Below are 17,850 nucleotides of genomic sequence, written 5' to 3'. Positions count from 1 at the left end.
ACTTGGTGTCCAGGTCGTGCATGTTTGAAAGTACACGGGGGTGAGTAAATGTGAATAAAATAAGTTTATTGCATATCATTTATTTATTTCATTTGTATTAGTCAGCCCATTTTCAATAGTTTTTTGGAGAGCGGTCCCTTTAAGTTTCGTCCTTCCGCAAGAAGAAATAGTGCCCGGTTAACCGTCGGTTTCTCTGGGGTGCTGCGCATTAATACATACAGCACCTAGGTAAACAGGTGTTTCCGTAACCGTTACTTCGCTCCGTACAAGAAAGATTTCACCTAAAATGCTTGTGCTAAATTAACGCGCTTTGTTAAAATCTAGAATAACATTCGGAATAAATTAACTTTTAATGCTCAAACAAAGCGGAAGATTCAGGTAGAAGTATAACGTCGTGTAAATTGTGTACCTTGTATGTTCTACGTTGGCGCGATTAAAACGGAAGCTGACACACATCAGTATCGCGAACTATTTTATTATCGTGAATGTATATAATTAATAACTTTAATTGATAACGTATAAAAAACGTCCCGTCATACAGAAGAACAAGTAGTTAATAATTGTCTACCTCAGGATGCACCGCGAGCGTTACACCTGTGCTGGTTTGCGCGCGAGCAAAGTCTGCGCGTCGCGGAAAAAAAGAAAAGTTCCACGGTGACGCGCACAGAGAGTTGCGGCGCGTGTGCGTCTCTACCTGTGTCCTGAAGGGCAAATAAGAGAACCGACCTTATTAAGGGAGCACTTACCTCATTCCCGTTTCATATAAATAGCATATTGTGCATATTACAGCAACGTTATAGCTTGTGCGCGTGTCGTGCGTTATAGAAATATGAGGGTCTTGTGTTTGTCAAAGCAAACGTCATCGTGGGTTTTTGGTGGGCATGATTTCACTGGTGACCTACAGTATCACGGGATGCGCCGCGCAAAGCGAGTCTAACGTGCCAGACGGAGACAGGGACCTTCAGGACGCACGCAACGTCGTTTATTGAGGATATACAGTATATGTGAACATAACCGGATATATTTTTATCTGGATGACGTATTTTAACTGGATTCCTGGAATTTTAATGAGAACGAGCCGGTGTAAATAAAATGCGATATATACCGGCGCACGCAAACTATTGTGTACAGATTTATTAGGATTTATTTGAAATATGAACGCGACCTGTTTTGAGACGGGAAATTGTGCACGAGGCTTCTTTTGATACTTAATGAGCCTGTTTGTCTTCGTTTGCCTCTCAAACTTAATTTATTTAATTTTGTCCCGGGTTTTGAATGTTCTCGTGAACCATGACACGGACGACGATTGCGCTGTTTTTTGAGAACCTGCTCAGCAAATTGTCGCTGTTTGCGTGTTTGGATTCGGCAGATGTGAAACTTGGGAATAATCGATCGTAGAGAAATAAGGACTGGACGTTGGACCGGTTATATCGTTTACGCAACTATTTCTGACTTTTCTTGGTGAACTCAAACAATGGGGATCAACCTGCGAGTTATTCTGGGAATGTTTCAACTCGTCTCGCTTACTAGAATACCTACACACTGTGCCAAGACCCCGGTAAGAACATCATGGTTTAATATATGTAAAAATGATTGTCCTATTATGTTTCAAAACATTTCCTATTGTGTAAACGCACTGCAGTCAAAGCAACACACATTACACTAATAACGCAATAATAAAAAGCGAAGCGTATTGACAGGCAGCTCAACAAAATAACCACACGTGATATTAACTTACTATATACACTGCGAACTTTTATACATTATTTAAGCCTTACATTAATTTCAAAACTTTTTCATTTATTATTTTATTACCCACTTAACAAGCAGGCACTATGCTAATATACTGAGAATTATTGCTGGTGGAATGTATTTTATAGAGCTCAGTTAATACACAGCTCTCTAGCATTTACGAGTTTTCATGTTGAAATAACCTGACGGTCGTTGACGTTTGGCATGATGGTAAAGGTGTTCAAGCAGACTTATACCTAGTCACTGTTTAACACCCCTGAGCTTTTCTTTGATACCAAATGTTTGGGGGCGTGGTCAATATGGTTACGTCAATATAAATTTGTAATTATGATATTATGCCTAATGTGACGGTGACAATATAAAAAGAAATAAAAACATATTTTGAAATATTTAACTGTAAAATATAGATGTTGCGACATGTTTATATCCTTAAAAACTGTAATCCTTTTTTTCTGGGTCTCTGTGACTGTGACGCACGTATTTCCTACGTTTATTTGTTGTAACTTGTACACATTTTTGTCAGTGTTACCGGAACCAGACCGGTATATGAAACCTATTATTAGCTTCATCATCGATATGAGTTGTTAAATATAAAAAGCAGAAGTGTGCGTTTTTGTGAGCGGTGACGGTGGTCGGTCTACGTGTGACCGGAGCTGTGCTTTATGGATGCATATAATAAATCTTCGTAATGATGCAGCCCATCGACGCACAAATGTCATCATCTGTCCCCTTGTGTTTAGAGACGAAACTTAGTTTATTTTAGACTGCAGTTTGGCAATGATAATGCTTCTTAGAGGTGTATATTTAGTTTGATTATGCTGAAAATGCTGTCGAAATGTAATCCTCTAGAATTTTGTATTACCAGTCTTGGTGTGCATCCTAAACGTGATGACCTTCAAAAGTCTTACCCTGTGACCCCTCTCTCTCTCTCTCTCTCTCTCTCTCTCTCTCTCTCTCTCTCTCTCTCTCTCACACACACACACACACTCACACACACACAAGTTGGTACCTGCTGTCACACATGTATACATCACAAGAACTAAACCAGATAGGCAACAATATCTGATCATGATCTGCATGTTAAGCATGTACAATGCGGGGTCCAAAAAGCTTGAAAATATAAATCTTTTTCCCTTTTGTAACTAAATGTAACATTTCTCATTCCACATTAAACTTCCTTTGGTATTTGTGTCCCGCTTTTGCTTTAATGACAGCATGCATTCTAACTGGCATGGACTTTAAAAGCCCATGCAAAACCTGATGATTCATGTAATCTCAGCATGAGAATGTTCCAAAGAGGATCTTATATGTTAGGAACATTACATTTGGTCATTTAGACTTACAAATGAGGTAAACGATAGAAGCAATTGCAAAGTCATATGGACAAAAAAAAGTGCAGTAAAACTGGTCTCATATAGCCTACCACAGTGGATACGTTTTTTTTTGTTGTTGTTTTTTTATAGTTTTTTTAGTTTAGCTTAGTTGAACAAACCCAGTTATCGATGTGGTCTCAGAGTTGTGGAGCCCACTGTAAGTCTGATTTTATCTGATCTAGCCAGAGTTTGATACCTGCGCTTTAGTTTAAACCTTGGCTGCATTCTCAGACAGCAGATTTGACCCCACAGGCTGCAGGTGGAGGGGGATTGTGGTGGGAGAGCAGAGAAGCCGAACTGATGACTGGTGCCTAAATTCTAGGACTTTTTGTTGGAGAGGGCTGACGCAGTCGAATCCAGCCAACTGCTACTGCACAAAAGAAATCTGGCAGTGCTGAGATTTCAAGTGTGTTTCAGAGAAAGAAAGTGATTGGTAATGTGTGTGTGCCAGTGGCCTTTGCCAGCTCTGAACCTGGCAGCAGTATGTCACAATGGCCAGAGGCAGGAGGTCTATCAAGAAGCGGCTGACTGCACTCTCTATTGCAACACAAACTACTGAACGCCTTTTCACCCGTAACCAAACAACCTAAATTCCCGTGCAGTGCAACAAAAAGTGGTTTAATGAACACACTCACTTGTTTCTCTTTTTCTCAATATGTGAGGGTGTTAGGGTATGGAAGCTAAATTATAGAATATAGTCACACATGCATGTAGAACTTCCCACACAGTCTCATTAGGAAGCATGTGTGTGTCATTTGCACTATGGTGCAAAGTCTACTCTCTCCGTCAGCAGTGACCTTGTTCCACGTGTGTACCCCGCTGTATACAGGTGCGTGTTTGTGCGAGCGTGTGCTCATTGCCACCATTATGCTCCTCTGGCACAAATACACACTCAGCTGATTGAGAAAAAGTTTATGTTTTCAACCTTATATTGTATAAGACAGAGTAAGCAATTGATTTGAGTTTCACAGAGCCAAATATGCATTTTTGTTATTGTTGCTGTGTGTTTTGTCTGACGCTGTGTCTTTGTGCGTCTCTCTCCTAGTCAGACCACTGGAAGCCGACAGAAAACCACAGATCTGGAGAAGGTATTGATGTTTGCTTTATGTATACACAGATTCATGTCTTTATTGTTTTGTCTACATTGTTTTTGTAAAATTTAAGCGAGAACTATACAATTCGAGTTCTGGTCCTGGATGCTGATTGGTCAATACAGAATTCCACCAGTGCTAAAATAAACAACGTTGTGATCCATAAAAGCAACGCAGGCAGGCACTCAAGGGCATGAAATATTAAGTTTATAGTCATTTTTAGAAGGCCTAGAAGTTACTAGTTTGCATTTTTAGGTTTATCAGATCTACATGTTGGTTTCTGGGTTTCATAAGGACGAGTTGGCAGATAATTTAATTCATAACAAAGAATTCTTTTTTATTTATTCTCTTCTCTTAAAACTCTCATATTATGGTATGATTTCAAATAACTCTTCTTGGTTTATTTTTCAGTGCAAAGTTTTTTCCTTACTTTTGTATTCTCCCTGTCTCTTTCAGCGGTGAGGTGGTTGGATGTCTTTCAGAAAAGTGCCTGTCATCCAAGAGAGACGCTGGTGGATGTTTGGCAGGAGTTTCCGTGGGAGACACATCACCTTTTCTTGCCGTCGTGTGTAACATTGCGCCGCTGTGGAGGCTGTTGCTCCGATGAGGCGCTGGAGTGTGTGCCGTCAAAGACACAAACCCTTTTCATGGAGGTACACACACATATATCACACAAACAGACTTCATGTACACAGTTATCACGTGCACATCATATAAACAACGCACACACAGACTATAAATTGTCAGTTTTATACATATATAAAACATGGTAACAAATACAAAACAGAAGTGCGGAGCATCAAACAAGAAGTCATTCGCTGTAATGGCGCCCTCCATGGAGACGTCAAGAAAAAGGTGGATATGAACACGTATATTTTCAAACCAAGTCTAAACTCACATTCCATACACAAGCAACATGGATAGACCGACAACCCACAGACCAACCGCATACCTCACGTTGCTTATCATGTGCAACCCCACAAAGCTTGACCCTACATAAACAAACTGCCAACACACACATGAGGGCTAAGAAAATGCATATCCGTTCTGTCTTCAAAGATGTAATCAGATATAAGCAAGCTGCATATATATGACGTTAACTATGTTAAAGGGATACTTAACGTGCAAATCAAAATGTCCCCATGTTTTACTTACCCTCAAGGCATCCTAACTGAATATGGTTTTCTTCTTGAAGAATAATGCATTCGGAGTCATAATACCACGTATCATTTTATGGATGCCCTGAGGGTGAGTTAAACATGGGGAAATTTTGATTTGCTAGTAAAGTATAACACCCTGTGCAAAGCGCCATCATACTAACACAAATCTTACAGCTCAGCATGGGGGAAAAACGACTAGACACACACAAATAACACGCAGCATGGGGTAGTCATATATATTCAGGGTGGGTGGATGAAGTCTCTATTGTAATGGATCTAGTTAGATCCTGGTCACGTACTGTATAGAGAGATTGAAGGATAAAAGATTGAGACATTACTATGCAGAACAGATTACTTGTGTGTGTGTGTGTGTGTGTGTGTGTGTAAACTGACTCCTGACCACAATGCTTGTATTCTACAGCTCATGAGGACCTCGTATATGAAGCATGAACTGGTGCAGCTGCCCTTTACAGAACACAACCAGTGTGAATGCAGGTAAGACACACACAGGCACGTACACGCACACACACACACAAGCATGACATTTTCCATAGCATAGACCATAACACAAGTTTGCACAACTATATTTATGCAGGCGTACATCCTAGGCTCTCGCTGCTTTCTTTGGCCAATTCCTGCCCAAGAGGCCATATGCTCTCGGAAATTTTATAATTCCCACTTCTGATGTCATGATTCCGAGCTGGTTGTTTTCAGGTGCTTTGTGATCAGAAGGAATGAAGGACGCCAGATTCTTGCTTGTGGGTTTCGTGGTAAAATGTTGTATGGCAATAGCTTTCAACCGTACATCCTACTGTATAGTATACAGTATATACAGCTTGCAGACTATTCTGGAATATTGGTGGAATACATTTTCGCAGTGTTTTCTCATAAACTCATATTTCCGATAATTCCGACTAACAGATAAAGCAACCAATCAAGTTTCGTTGTGAGTCATGTCATGTTTAGGGGCGTGGAAATGCCCCGCAGTTACAGACCAGTGCATTCACGAACGTGTGTTACAGCAACAATGATTAAAAATGTATGCCATAAACCTTGCATTCTTGGGGGTTAGAGCGTTGGGCTTGTGATCAGAAGGTTGTCGGTTCAAATCTCAGTGCCAGCAGGTCATGACTGAAGTGCCCTTGATCAAGGCACCTTACCCCTGATTGCTCTGCAGTAATGTGTCACTGTAAAAAACTACTTGTAAGTCGCTTTGGACAAATGAATAAATGTAAACCTGACAGCGTACTTTTTAGGGTGACCATGGTGGACAGTTAAAGAACGTGACACACATTTCCCAGAAATCCTGTGAATTTCAACCAATAAGACGATTTCGAGCTTGCTGAATTGTTTCCAGCAAAGTGTACCTTATGCATCAGACGTTTAGCCAACGGTCCATCACAACTAGTCCTCACAAAGATAGATGTAAAAGTACATACCCAGCTAAACCGGACCGTATTCGTTGCCACGACGTACCATAATAACGTTCCTGTGACGTAACTTTGTGATTACCATATTCGTCGTGACGACGTAACATTGGATGTTGTTGGGACATGGTGATTACCTCCTGAAGACATACCTGGAACGTACCATATTTGTCGCAGCGACGTGATGACCACGTCCTAACGACCAAACAGTCACGTTGTTCAAATCTTTTTTTACCTATACAATTATCATCCCTCAAATTTAAATTTGTGATTTAATCTGTGTGTTATTCAATTTAATGCAAAATTTGAGTAATTCTCTATTCAAATATGTATAAAGCACAGTACAACGATTATAAAACTCAACACAGCACTGTACATCACAATCAGATATTTTATTTATACTGTAGTACATGACATAAATAATCAAAGATTCAATATAGTACTCAATATAGATGATTTAAAGCAGATATTTATTGACAGAGATGAAAAAAACATGCACTTCCACCCTGTTTGTCAACTCCCAACGGAGTATTTCTTGTGCGCGGTCACAGAAAGACACAACCCCTGGAATCCGAGCTGTCAACATCAGCTCTGTATTGGGTCATTGTGAGGTTCTCCTCAAAAGCCCTTTCAAAATGGAGCTAAGCATTCGGTAAGAGCATTTAAATGCGGTCGCCCCTCTGTCCCTCCTTTGTATCACTGATCTGCTCCATACACAGTGAACCAACCCTGAGTAACTTAAACACCCACGCTGACTTGACAGGCAGGCATCCAGCCAAATATATAAACCATGTTTCGTTGCACTGTACTTGTATGTGTGTAATGACAATAAATTGAATCAAATCAAATCAAAATCAAATGTTGACCTGCATCAAAACAGCTTATTGTGCTGAGTAATGTAGTGTGCATAACCGTGCACTATCGTGCTATAAAAACGTTATCTCTGTGATACCGTTTAAAGTGCCATGTGCTAAAAATATTATCTTATGGTAAATGTGTTTAGCTATAGACAATCATAAACTGGGATAATAAAATAAACTGCGTCTTTTCCTCTTCTACAGAGTCGTGGTGTATTTCTCAGATGGACCCATGACATACGTTCTGTTATAGGTTGTCAGGGTGTTGCTATGCTATGAACGGATTTTTAGTTTCGAGTGACTTGTGTAATACTAGAGGAATCTCTCCCACAGAATAAACTGATCTTTCTGTGATTGCATATTGTATTGTTATTTTGCTCTTACTTTTTTCTTTTTCTTTACAGGCTTAAGGAAAATTTTTATGCAGCACCAACCAGGTAAAGTCCAGTTTGAGTAAATATATGTGTGTGTGTAAGTGAGAGAGATGAAAGTTCAGCGAATGATGTTGTGAGGTGGCTACAGTGTAAACAGCAATTGCCTTCTCTTCCCTTTGCAGCACTGCACAAACACACACACACATTTACTCCATGGAGATGTTTGCGTGCTGGGTTAATTGTGTGTGAAAGGCAGAAGGGTTATTTCAGTCTGCCCTTCTCAACAGCAACCATTTTCACTAAACATCTGGGTCAAGATTCTGTCTGTGATGCTACTGTAGCCATATACCTATAATTGTGTCAGGATCGAAGTGTGGAAGAACCCAAGTGCAAGGCAGAGGAAGGGTTAACAAACCCATGATGGGGAACACGACAAATTAAATAGAAATGCTAATAAAACCAAGACAAGCATCATGACATAATTGACTGTAACTGGACTTTAATTATAGGTGATGGGCTCTTTAACCAGTCGTGACATGAAAATATCCATAATTCTTTGTTTAAAGATCGGGTATAATGCTATGTCATGCATTATGACTTCTCTACACTGTTAAACGTGCTGGCTTCTCATGCTTAACATGGTCAACTTGTTAAAGAACTTAATACACTCCCCCTGCACTCTTACTTGCTTCCGAATTTATTTTATGATTCTGGATCCCGGTGTCCTCACAGTGATCCTATTATTTTTATTGGCCATTCTCGGGGAAAAGCACGGCAAGGCGAAAGAAGGAGCCCAACCATGAGCCAACCGCCAAGCGAGACCTGCTTACCATCAAGATTATCTGCACTGCAGCTCGTTCCTCTTGTGATAGTGAAGTTTAGGTGTTTCTGTTTGTTCACAGCATTTCAATGATGGTCGTTATATAAACGGTGGAAATAAGTTTTATACTGATAGATGGTGTGGGATTGTAGTTTCCTCATCACTGCATTTACAAACACTAAACTACAGTGTTATCAGAACTGTGATGAGACAGTAGTCACAGTAGTAGATTATTCGGAATGAATTCAAGTGGGCTGTTTTGGCATCTGAGATTAATCTTCCTTAGGTTGTGAACATTTTGTTAAAAAGTAGAAAGAAACAATGCTAGGTGGTTGTGTGTGGTTGCCAGAGCATTGCTGAGTCAGTTTTAGTGCATTGCTATGTGGTTGCTAAGGTGTTGCTAGGTGGTCTGTTTTCGGGAAAGTCAAAGCCGCCTCAAGTGTCTGAGATTCTGTGATTATATCTTTGAAATACTAGACAATCATTAAATAAAAATGATGAAGGACCTAAGACTTGAAGAATGATAGGGGTTGTTTATGTATGAAATGTTTTTTTACGCTAATAATGTATTCTGACTTTTCAGAGACCCATTCAAATACTTGTGTGTGTGTGCCTGCGCACGTTTTACGATTACATTTATGAGATCATAGTGTATGTAAAACATAACTTGGTTGCAGTGCAATTATTAATATACAGAGCTTAAAAGGAGTAGTTCACTTGGAAACTCTGTCATCCTTTACTTACCCTCTTGTCTTTTCAAACCTGTATGACTTTCTTTCTGCCGCAGAACTCAAAAGAAGATATTTTGAAGAATTTGGTTAACAGCTACCCATTCACTCGCATTGGTTACAACAGAAGTAAATGTGGGATTGTGCTGTTCTGTTACCAACAGTTTTCAAAAATATCTTCTTTTGTGTTCTGAAAAAGAAAGTCATACAGTTTTGAAAGAAGGGGACATGTTTTGCACATACTTCATTATTTTTTTATTTGTATAACTTTATCCTGTTTTTCAGGCAAGGCCCACAGACCACTAGACGAGGCAAAAAGCGTCAAAGAGGAAAACCAAAGCGAAAGAAATACATGGAAAACATGCTGATGTATGTCTTGGTATTTTGTTATAATATATAGCATAAATAGTGTCTCCATATTCCTTCAAATCAGGTACAAATAAGGTTAATGTCCTAAACACATGATAGTTCAGTTGTACATTTCGATACATTTGGACAGTAGCAGTTTATCTAGTTAATATGAATTAGTTTAACATTATTTATTTAGTTCTGTCACATAAATGTTAAAATGTAAAAAAGCCCATGGATGTGAAAACTGAAAATGTTTAAAATTCTTTCTGTACGGGGCAAACTACACGTTTTCTCAAGCCACACTGACTTCCACACAGACAATAATGAACTCTTACTGCTTGACGGGAACGATTCAACAGTTCCTCTCTTTTCTATTCTGCTTTCACGTCTTCCTCATTTATATTTGGTGAGGGCAAGTGAAGGATGCTTCTTTTGGACCATCTCTCTGCTATCCATCATCCACTCCTCCATAGACGAAGTCAATGGCAGGTGTGAAATCAGGCTAATTTGTCAGCCAGAACGCCCCTCTCTCGCCTCCGCGCCGACTCTATCAGCATCTTAATGCACACACAAAGATTGATTTTCTTACTTAATTAACTCTCAGCTATACAATTCTCTCCAGTTCTGGTGAAAATAGGTTCGAAGTGGCCCCATTAGCTGTCAGTGATGTCACAAATGAGATATCAAAGAGCCAAACGGCCACAGACGCTAGAGTATTGCTGGTGTAGTCCTGAAGAACATCAGTGCCAGTTCCTGCTCAGAATGCATTAGGAGGCTTTTTTTACCAACTGCTGAATTTAATTTAAGAATGTAAAGTTGCAAGCTAATGATTGCATGGATTTGCTCTTTGTTCGTAGTCAAGGTTTTACATAATTCAACCTGAAACGGCTTTGTGTAAACCTGAAGCTCATGATCGGAGTTGCATTACTTAATCACTCCAAGGCTTTTCTTATTTGATTTTGGTTACCTTAGGACCTCACAACTTAAAATAGGAATTGGTCATCATTTACTCGCCCTCATGTTGTTCCTAACAGAAAATTAAATGTAAGATAAGATTCACTTATTTCTTAATAGCAGCTTAGTTTGTCCCTCTCGTGCCAACAGGACACCTGTGCCAACTACACCCCCTCCACCACCTCCGCCCCCCACCCTTCCACCTAGCTCCGCCCCTCCACCACCTGCCAGAGAGGCGTGTCCGCCGTGCCCCTCCCGCAGGATGACGTCACAGCCTCCATCATGTGAGTGCAGGTGCAGCTGGAGGGAGGTGAGCTGCACAAAGAGAGGAAAGACACTGAACCTTCACAGCTGCCGGTAAACACACACAAGCTCCTTTGCTGAGCCAAACAACTTATGCAAATGCAGCTCAATTTGCTAAAAATATCCTCTCATACACAATGGCATGCCCTCGAATTACAGATATTATTCCACACAATCGCATTGCACACAAAAAAAGCACACATCATAGATAATACAACCAACATATAATATATTACAATATATATTCCCATCTTAATAAAGAATAGAACTTTCTACATATTTTAATATGGTTATTCATCATTTAAGCTCAAATCAAAAGGTTTTTAAGATCATGAGACATGCAAATGTGCACAATATGATGCATTATTATTCTATTCTGTGTTCATTGTATTTTGTTGAATGTAATGTTTTATGCAAAGTGTATGCAGCCCTATTCAACATATCACATATATTACATAATCTCTCACTTAATGTGTTGTTTTTGCTCATCACATCCCTTTTGTGGTGCATTCTATAAAACATTTGGTTGTTTTTAAGTACTAATCTCTTTCTTCTCTCTCTTTCAGATGTGAGACCCAAAGTGAATAATGATATCAAGCCTCCCTCATAATCCATCTTTCAAACATTGCACAGTTTTGAGGAGGTCAAAGGTTCGCTTATTCTTTTATCACCCAGTCTAAAGTTTGGGTCTTGCCCAGAATAAGGGTTTGCGTTCCGGAATATACCCCAAACCCTCCCCGGGCGCTCCGGCCCTGTCCCACACGCTATTGCGGCAGTATTAGATGCGTATAGACAACTCCCAATACATCCATATCTGTACTGAGGGGGTTGTGTACACAATTCATCACATCATTTATTTCCACACCAGCCAATACAAATATTTTATTCTGCTAGATTTTGATGATACTTCAAAACCCGCTGAGACTGTGTGATGGGCCGATGATCGCTGTTTGAGCACAGTGGGTGAAGCTTATCGCCGGAAAAAGGAATGTTTAGCACTACGGAGGTGGACTTTGGGGTTTCCTGTGAGCTTTATCCAAAACCTTTCAGCATCGAGATGGACCATCCTCAAACTGGGAATTGTGGAATTTTTTTCAGCCTCCTGGGATGGACCTAGACTGAGAATGAATGCACACAGACACGGACATCCAGCTAGTGTGATGCAAATAGAGATGAGCACTCTGAGAACCTCCAAAGAAAAAAGGAAGTTTCTAACCAAACTACTTAATGTGGAGAGGTTTTGAGGGGATGGATGTTGACAAACCTTGAACGTTAAGAGATCTCAAGTGTCTCGTCTCACAAACTGAGTATCTCGAAATGAAAACGTCCCTGACGTCTAATCCGACTGGACGGATGGGCGATTAGACGGATGGACGGGTGTCTGTGTGGTCTCCGTATTGAATAATGAGGATCTGTGCGTTTATCCTAATTTATTCCTGGCCACTAAGTCCATAATGTGGCTCCACAGACTGTATCAATGAGTCTTTTTGTGTTTGTTTGATTTGCTTTTTGTTCAGCTCCTTCCTTTCGGGATTTGAAAGCTTTTCCCACTGACTGCTAGTGAGAGGAATGCCAATCGTATTGAAACCTGGCGATATTCCATTGCTGCTCACACACACATTTTTCTCTCTCTCCCACACCCTCAGTCACACTCTTTCTCTTTATTCCCTTCACTTTATTTGTCTCTTCTCCACCCTTTCTCTCTCTCTCTCTCACACACACACACACACACACACACACAAAGGCAGACAGGTAAATATAAGCTTTTCTGTGTTGATACTTAAAGAAGAATTTATTTTATCTATTTCATTCATTTGTTTTGTAAAGAATACTAATGGTATTGTAGTCTTTGTTTATCTCTGCTAATCTCACCTATAAAATCAGGCTGGGTAGAAAAGGGAAATACTCATGCTGCGTGTGTTCAGGTGGTCGTAACCATCTGACGGTTTTGGGAGTATGACATATTTATTTTTTTATATGGAATTGCATTTTATATTATGCTTTGCGATGTTTCTTTGTCGTCTTTCAGAAGCATTATTCTGCTGTAACTGTGATCATTTGAGATACATTAGTATTTCGGCTGGATTTCTTCAGATTCCTACAGCTAGGATGTAGCTTTCAGTCAACATTGAGGATGGTGAGGTTCAATGGGCCAGCTGGAGCCTAAAAAGGTGAATGAATTGCTTTGAATTTAAACACACTTTCCACATTATGTGTAGCATTATTGACTGATATATGAGGATATACACACTTTAAGTGACTATACGAGATTTTTAGATTCCTCAGACTATGTGATGAATAGTTTCATGCAATAATGTAAACTATCAAGATCACAAGCACCCTGGGTTGTTCGTCTGGAACAGATTTGGTAATGTGACATATTGTTGTATGAAACCAGAAGTTCTTTTATTCATTAGGATTGGATCATTAAAAGCTTATGTTTCATTTCAGAACAGAGCTAAATTAGAGTTTGCTGTAACATTGCTCAAACAGATGCGTGGTTCAAGAGATCCTTTACTCATCCTCATGTCATTCAAAACCGGACAGAACCCAAAAGAAGATATTTGAAAGAAATTGGAAACTTTGGACTTACATTGTGTTGACACAAAAGCACTGAAACATTTCTCAAAATATCTTCTCCATAGACAGATTTGGAACGACTTGAGGGTGAATAAAAACTGACAAAAAAATGTCTTTCCATATAACAGCTAAAGGAGGTGATGCCATCAGAACTTGGTGTTTATTTGAAGGTAGAGTTTTTTTGCCATTTGATTAAAGAACGGGGAAATGTGTGTTCAGAAAGGGATAGGTTAATTTCATTGTGATGTCAAGTTTTTTTGTAGTTTGGTCAATGTTCAGTGTCCTTATATATGATGACAGGCTTTATCGCTGCTGTTTAATGTTCTGTATGAAATATCCTGCGCTATAAACGTAGCATTCTCTCAACAGTAACATGTATCAACTACCTCTGTGTCTGTGTACAGTTAATGTTATGAAAACTATGACGGAAAATATACACAAAACGCATATGATATGAATGTACCTACAAAACGTCAATGTTTCCGGTCTCTTCTCTGTAAAACCATTCCTGAATCCTGTCGCGTTGTTTGGATAATTTTTTGTGTACTAATGTATCTGTCATATGTATCCAGATAGAACAACAGAGTCCATCAGAAGCCAATATATACCACAGTCTATAAACAATATAAGCTTTGAGTGTTTGAACATTTGTAATGGTTATTGCTGCTATACCATCTGTGCCCGATTTTCCCTTATGTGAACGTGTGTAAAATATTTGTTACAGAGAGACAAAACCGTTCCTGCTTTATGTCTTCAGTGTGTGTAAACGCAAACATAGATCTGATCCCACCCATAAAGTATAAAAAACACAACGGCCATAAAGCAATGTGCTATATATTAATATAAATAAAGTGAAATGAGTTATTTTTGAGAAAGATTTGTGATGAATTTGGTGATTCTGAAAACATCCTCTGTCAAAAAGTACAATAACAGTGCCCATCTCACTCTAAAATCCAATGAAACAAATAAGAATTTTCTGTTACATAAAGGAATAAAACGGGTTCATTAAACTTTTATGTGACATTATGTTTCCTGGCATTGTTTTAATGACTATTTAAGCACGTTACCAAAAAATCTCAATATTGGATATAATAATAAAAAAAGAATATAACATTATTTATTCATTTATGTATTACATCAATTGAATATGAAAACCATTGAGAATAATGCAATGACAAAACACTCCTCAAAAACTTCTTAACAATTGTGATTTTAATGCAAATTACAAAATAATTTGTACGAATCACCATTAATGTGCTAATGTGGTTCATATATGCCCCATTGACTCCCATAGAATAAATTTTTTCCTACTATGCAGTAAATCTGACATTTTTCCAAATATCTTCCTGTGTGTTCAGCAGAACAAAGAAATGTATACAGGTTTCACTTTAACCTTGGTTTGTGAATACAGTAACCATTCAGTATATGGCTAAACACATATATCACCCTGTTTTGCTGGATGCTCTGTCAATTCAACCTCCCTATGTTTTGTCCATAGCTCCCTCATTCTCTCTCTTTTCCTGTCGTTTAACAGTAATGAAAGACAAACATTGTGATAATTATCACCTGCTCTGGGAGGTACATGCAGAGGGGATACCATGACTGTAATGATGTGAGAAATAATATTATCTCTCCCTCCCCTCTCTCTCACCGCTGCTGAGTCAGACTCACACACACACACACACACACACACACACACAGAGAGAGGCTTCTAGCTACTGCGACCTGCCCAGCGCCTGAACTTACATCACAGATCTCGTCTGTTTTGCGCTGCTTGCATTGTCTCGTATCCATTCAACCTTGTATCCTCATTCGACCCAGTGGTCTGTAGGCTTTTACGCAGGTAAAACAAGGCCAATATGTGCTTGTTCAGTCTGGCTACACAAGACAAACTTTTGCATTCAATTATCAGCCGATACACATTAGATCCACAGTAGAGCCAAATGAAGGTTTTTATTGCACCCTGCTGGCTGAGAGTTTTGTAAAGGTCAGTTTTTATCATCAGATTTATACACTCCTGTGTGACGTTCTTCATTAACAGAGCGCCAGACATCTGATTCGACATTATCAAAATAAAAGAACATCCTCACCTGCAGCCCGCGAGATGCTGTTGTTCTCATATAAATATTTCACTGAATATTTGATGACTGTGCTTGATGCAGTGAGGCCGTGACTGCGTACGACTGCATACACGTCTGTCTGTGCGAATGTGTCAGTGACGACTTTTTGGGGCACGTTAGAGCTTCTCAAAGATAAATGTAGGTCCATGTTGTCTCATTATGTGGGAGCTAAAGCTGGCCTACCTGTCTGTCAGGGCTCAGCGCCAGGACTAAATTTAGCATCTGCTCACAAGACACGAAAGAAAAAGAGAAGAGGGAGAGAGATGGAGACTGACTCATCCGTCCAGAAACTGGCATACATTTCCGTAATACCAGTATCTTTTCTCTCCCTCTTTTCATATAGAAACGCTAATCTGCCGAAACAAAAGGGCTCTCTTATCATCTCCTGGGCCGTTTTGTATCACAGGGCCTCCCTCTTCCTCTCTTAAACTCAGCCTTTTTTTATTTCCATCTAAAAACAAAATCATGTTTTTTTCCAGAGCTGTGCACGCGAGTGCGTTTGTGTCCAAAGTGGCATCAGCGATAAAACATCAGTCATGTTTACACGGTGTGTCTTTGTTGAAGCAGCTGTGTTCCAGCAGGTCTGGATGCTATCTGGACAACACGAATATGTGTGTGTTGTGATCTTATCTGGGAGAGACGACGACATTGTCTGAGCGCAGCCTGAGTGTCTGTGATACAGGATGAGTCGAGAGACAGCAAGTGTCTGTAAATGAAATATGTTGAGTACGGTTTATACAGCTGGGATCACATCATCATGTCCTTTTTTAATGTTAAATCTCTGAATGTACCTTCAAAGCATTAATCTTTCGAATTTGTTTCTTGAGCATTTGTCCTCGAGGGAAACACTGATGGTGATATTGATTCATGCTGAAAAAAGCTGTGTCATCGGTCCCTTTGCACACACACATACAAATCACAACAAGGCAGATGTTAAGATACAGTTTCAAAGTGAGCTGTACTGATCCACACCAAGCAGATAAAGACTACAAAAAGCTTGTAGACCGAGAGGACATCAAAACAGAGTTTACATGCTGCTTCATGTTGAATTGTGGGCATGAGGATCAAGCAGTGTATTGTTGGGGCCAACTTACTCTTACAGTGTTAGTACATTTACATTGAGTCATTTAGCAGACGCTTTTAAGAAATAAAGCGGTTGTTCTTCTTAATGTTGTGAGAGACCGGAAATACTAAAACAATCATGTGAAGATTACAGGTTAAGAAGCTCAAAATATCATAAGCTCAGTATAAAACAAAACGTTAATGGAAAGTTCCAACCGTGTGGTTTGTGTTTGCATTTGTTTTAGTATTTATCTCTTATAAAAATCAAGGTTTTACTTTAGTGAACATAGTTTCAGTACGGTAGGCTATTTGTAGTAAAACAATAGTACATTTATAATTCTCTCACTACAATTGTTAGACTAACTATGATGTTTGTAGCAAAACAAGGGTACAGATTGTAACAATCCGCCAAGCAAAATATGGTTTATACACTTTTACTAAAGTAAAATCATAGTTAATTTCCGTAAGGTAGTGAACCATATCAATGCAGCTTTTCCTATTTGGGTTGTTACAGTGTATAGTCAACCGTTGCATCTACGAGAGGTCCTCCCGAAAGTGACATATTTACCAGATACGGTGACCCATAACCAAAATGTGACCTCTGCATTGAACCCCTCCAGTGAGAAGTGCACACACATACACCCGGAGCAGTGGACAGTGGCAGTGGGCCCTTGAGCAAGTGAGGGTAAGGTGCCTTCCACTCGGTCATCACCCGCTGCCGACCCTGAGAATCGAACCAGTAACCTTCCAGTCCACGAATCTCTAACCATTAGGCCACCACCGCCTCATATAGCATCAAAAATGTGTGTATTTTCTCAAATTCACCATCAAACAAGTCTCATCAATCTTTTGTATCATTGATTTACAAGACATTATGTTGAAAAAAATACAGCAAAGT

At 39.5% G+C, this 17,850-nt stretch overlaps 1 protein-coding gene across 3 annotated transcripts; it reads left to right on the top strand.

Moving 5' to 3' along the window:
- The first annotated feature begins 653 nt into the window (after nucleotides 1-653).
- vegfba (vascular endothelial growth factor Ba) lies at nucleotides 654-14,792 on the top strand. Of its 3 annotated transcripts, XR_013787958.1 has the most exons (10): nucleotides 836-1,558; nucleotides 4,171-4,213; nucleotides 4,673-4,869; nucleotides 5,798-5,871; nucleotides 8,065-8,097; nucleotides 9,868-9,951; nucleotides 11,038-11,244; nucleotides 11,757-12,604; nucleotides 12,708-13,361; nucleotides 13,642-14,789. XR_013787958.1 is itself a non-coding variant. In XM_079480532.1 (8 exons), the coding sequence occupies exons 1-8, from the start codon at nucleotides 1,475-1,477 to the stop codon at nucleotides 11,776-11,778; spliced, it is 744 nt and encodes a 247-aa protein (XP_079336658.1). In that variant the 5' UTR covers nucleotides 654-1,474; the 3' UTR covers nucleotides 11,779-14,792. The 3 variants fall into 3 exon arrangements, 1 of the variants encoding a protein (XP_079336658.1); XR_013787959.1 differs by having other exon boundaries at nucleotides 11,757-13,361; XM_079480532.1 differs by having other exon boundaries at nucleotides 654-1,558; nucleotides 11,757-14,792.
- Nucleotides 14,793-17,850: the final 3,058 nt, after the last annotated feature.

The sequence above is a fragment of the Barbatula barbatula genome (assembly GCF_947034865.1).
Source record: "Barbatula barbatula genome assembly, chromosome: 18".
Lineage (NCBI taxonomy): Eukaryota > Metazoa > Chordata > Actinopteri > Cypriniformes > Nemacheilidae > Barbatula > Barbatula barbatula.
Note: the sequence above shows the minus strand (reverse complement) of the source record. Positions and strands in the feature narration are given on the sequence as shown.

Bases quoted from the DNA above. Each gene is read 5' to 3' on its own strand.
- vegfba (XM_079480532.1), top strand. From the start codon at position 1,475: ATGGGGATCAACCTGCGAGTTATTCTGGGAATGTTTCAACTCGTCTCG. The intron at 5,872-8,064 runs GTAAGACACACA...TTTTCTTTACAG, and splicing joins CACAACCAGTGTGAATGCAG to GCTTAAGGAAAATTTTTATG. The intron at 8,098-9,867 runs GTAAAGTCCAGT...CCTGTTTTTCAG, and splicing joins TTTTATGCAGCACCAACCAG to GCAAGGCCCACAGACCACTA.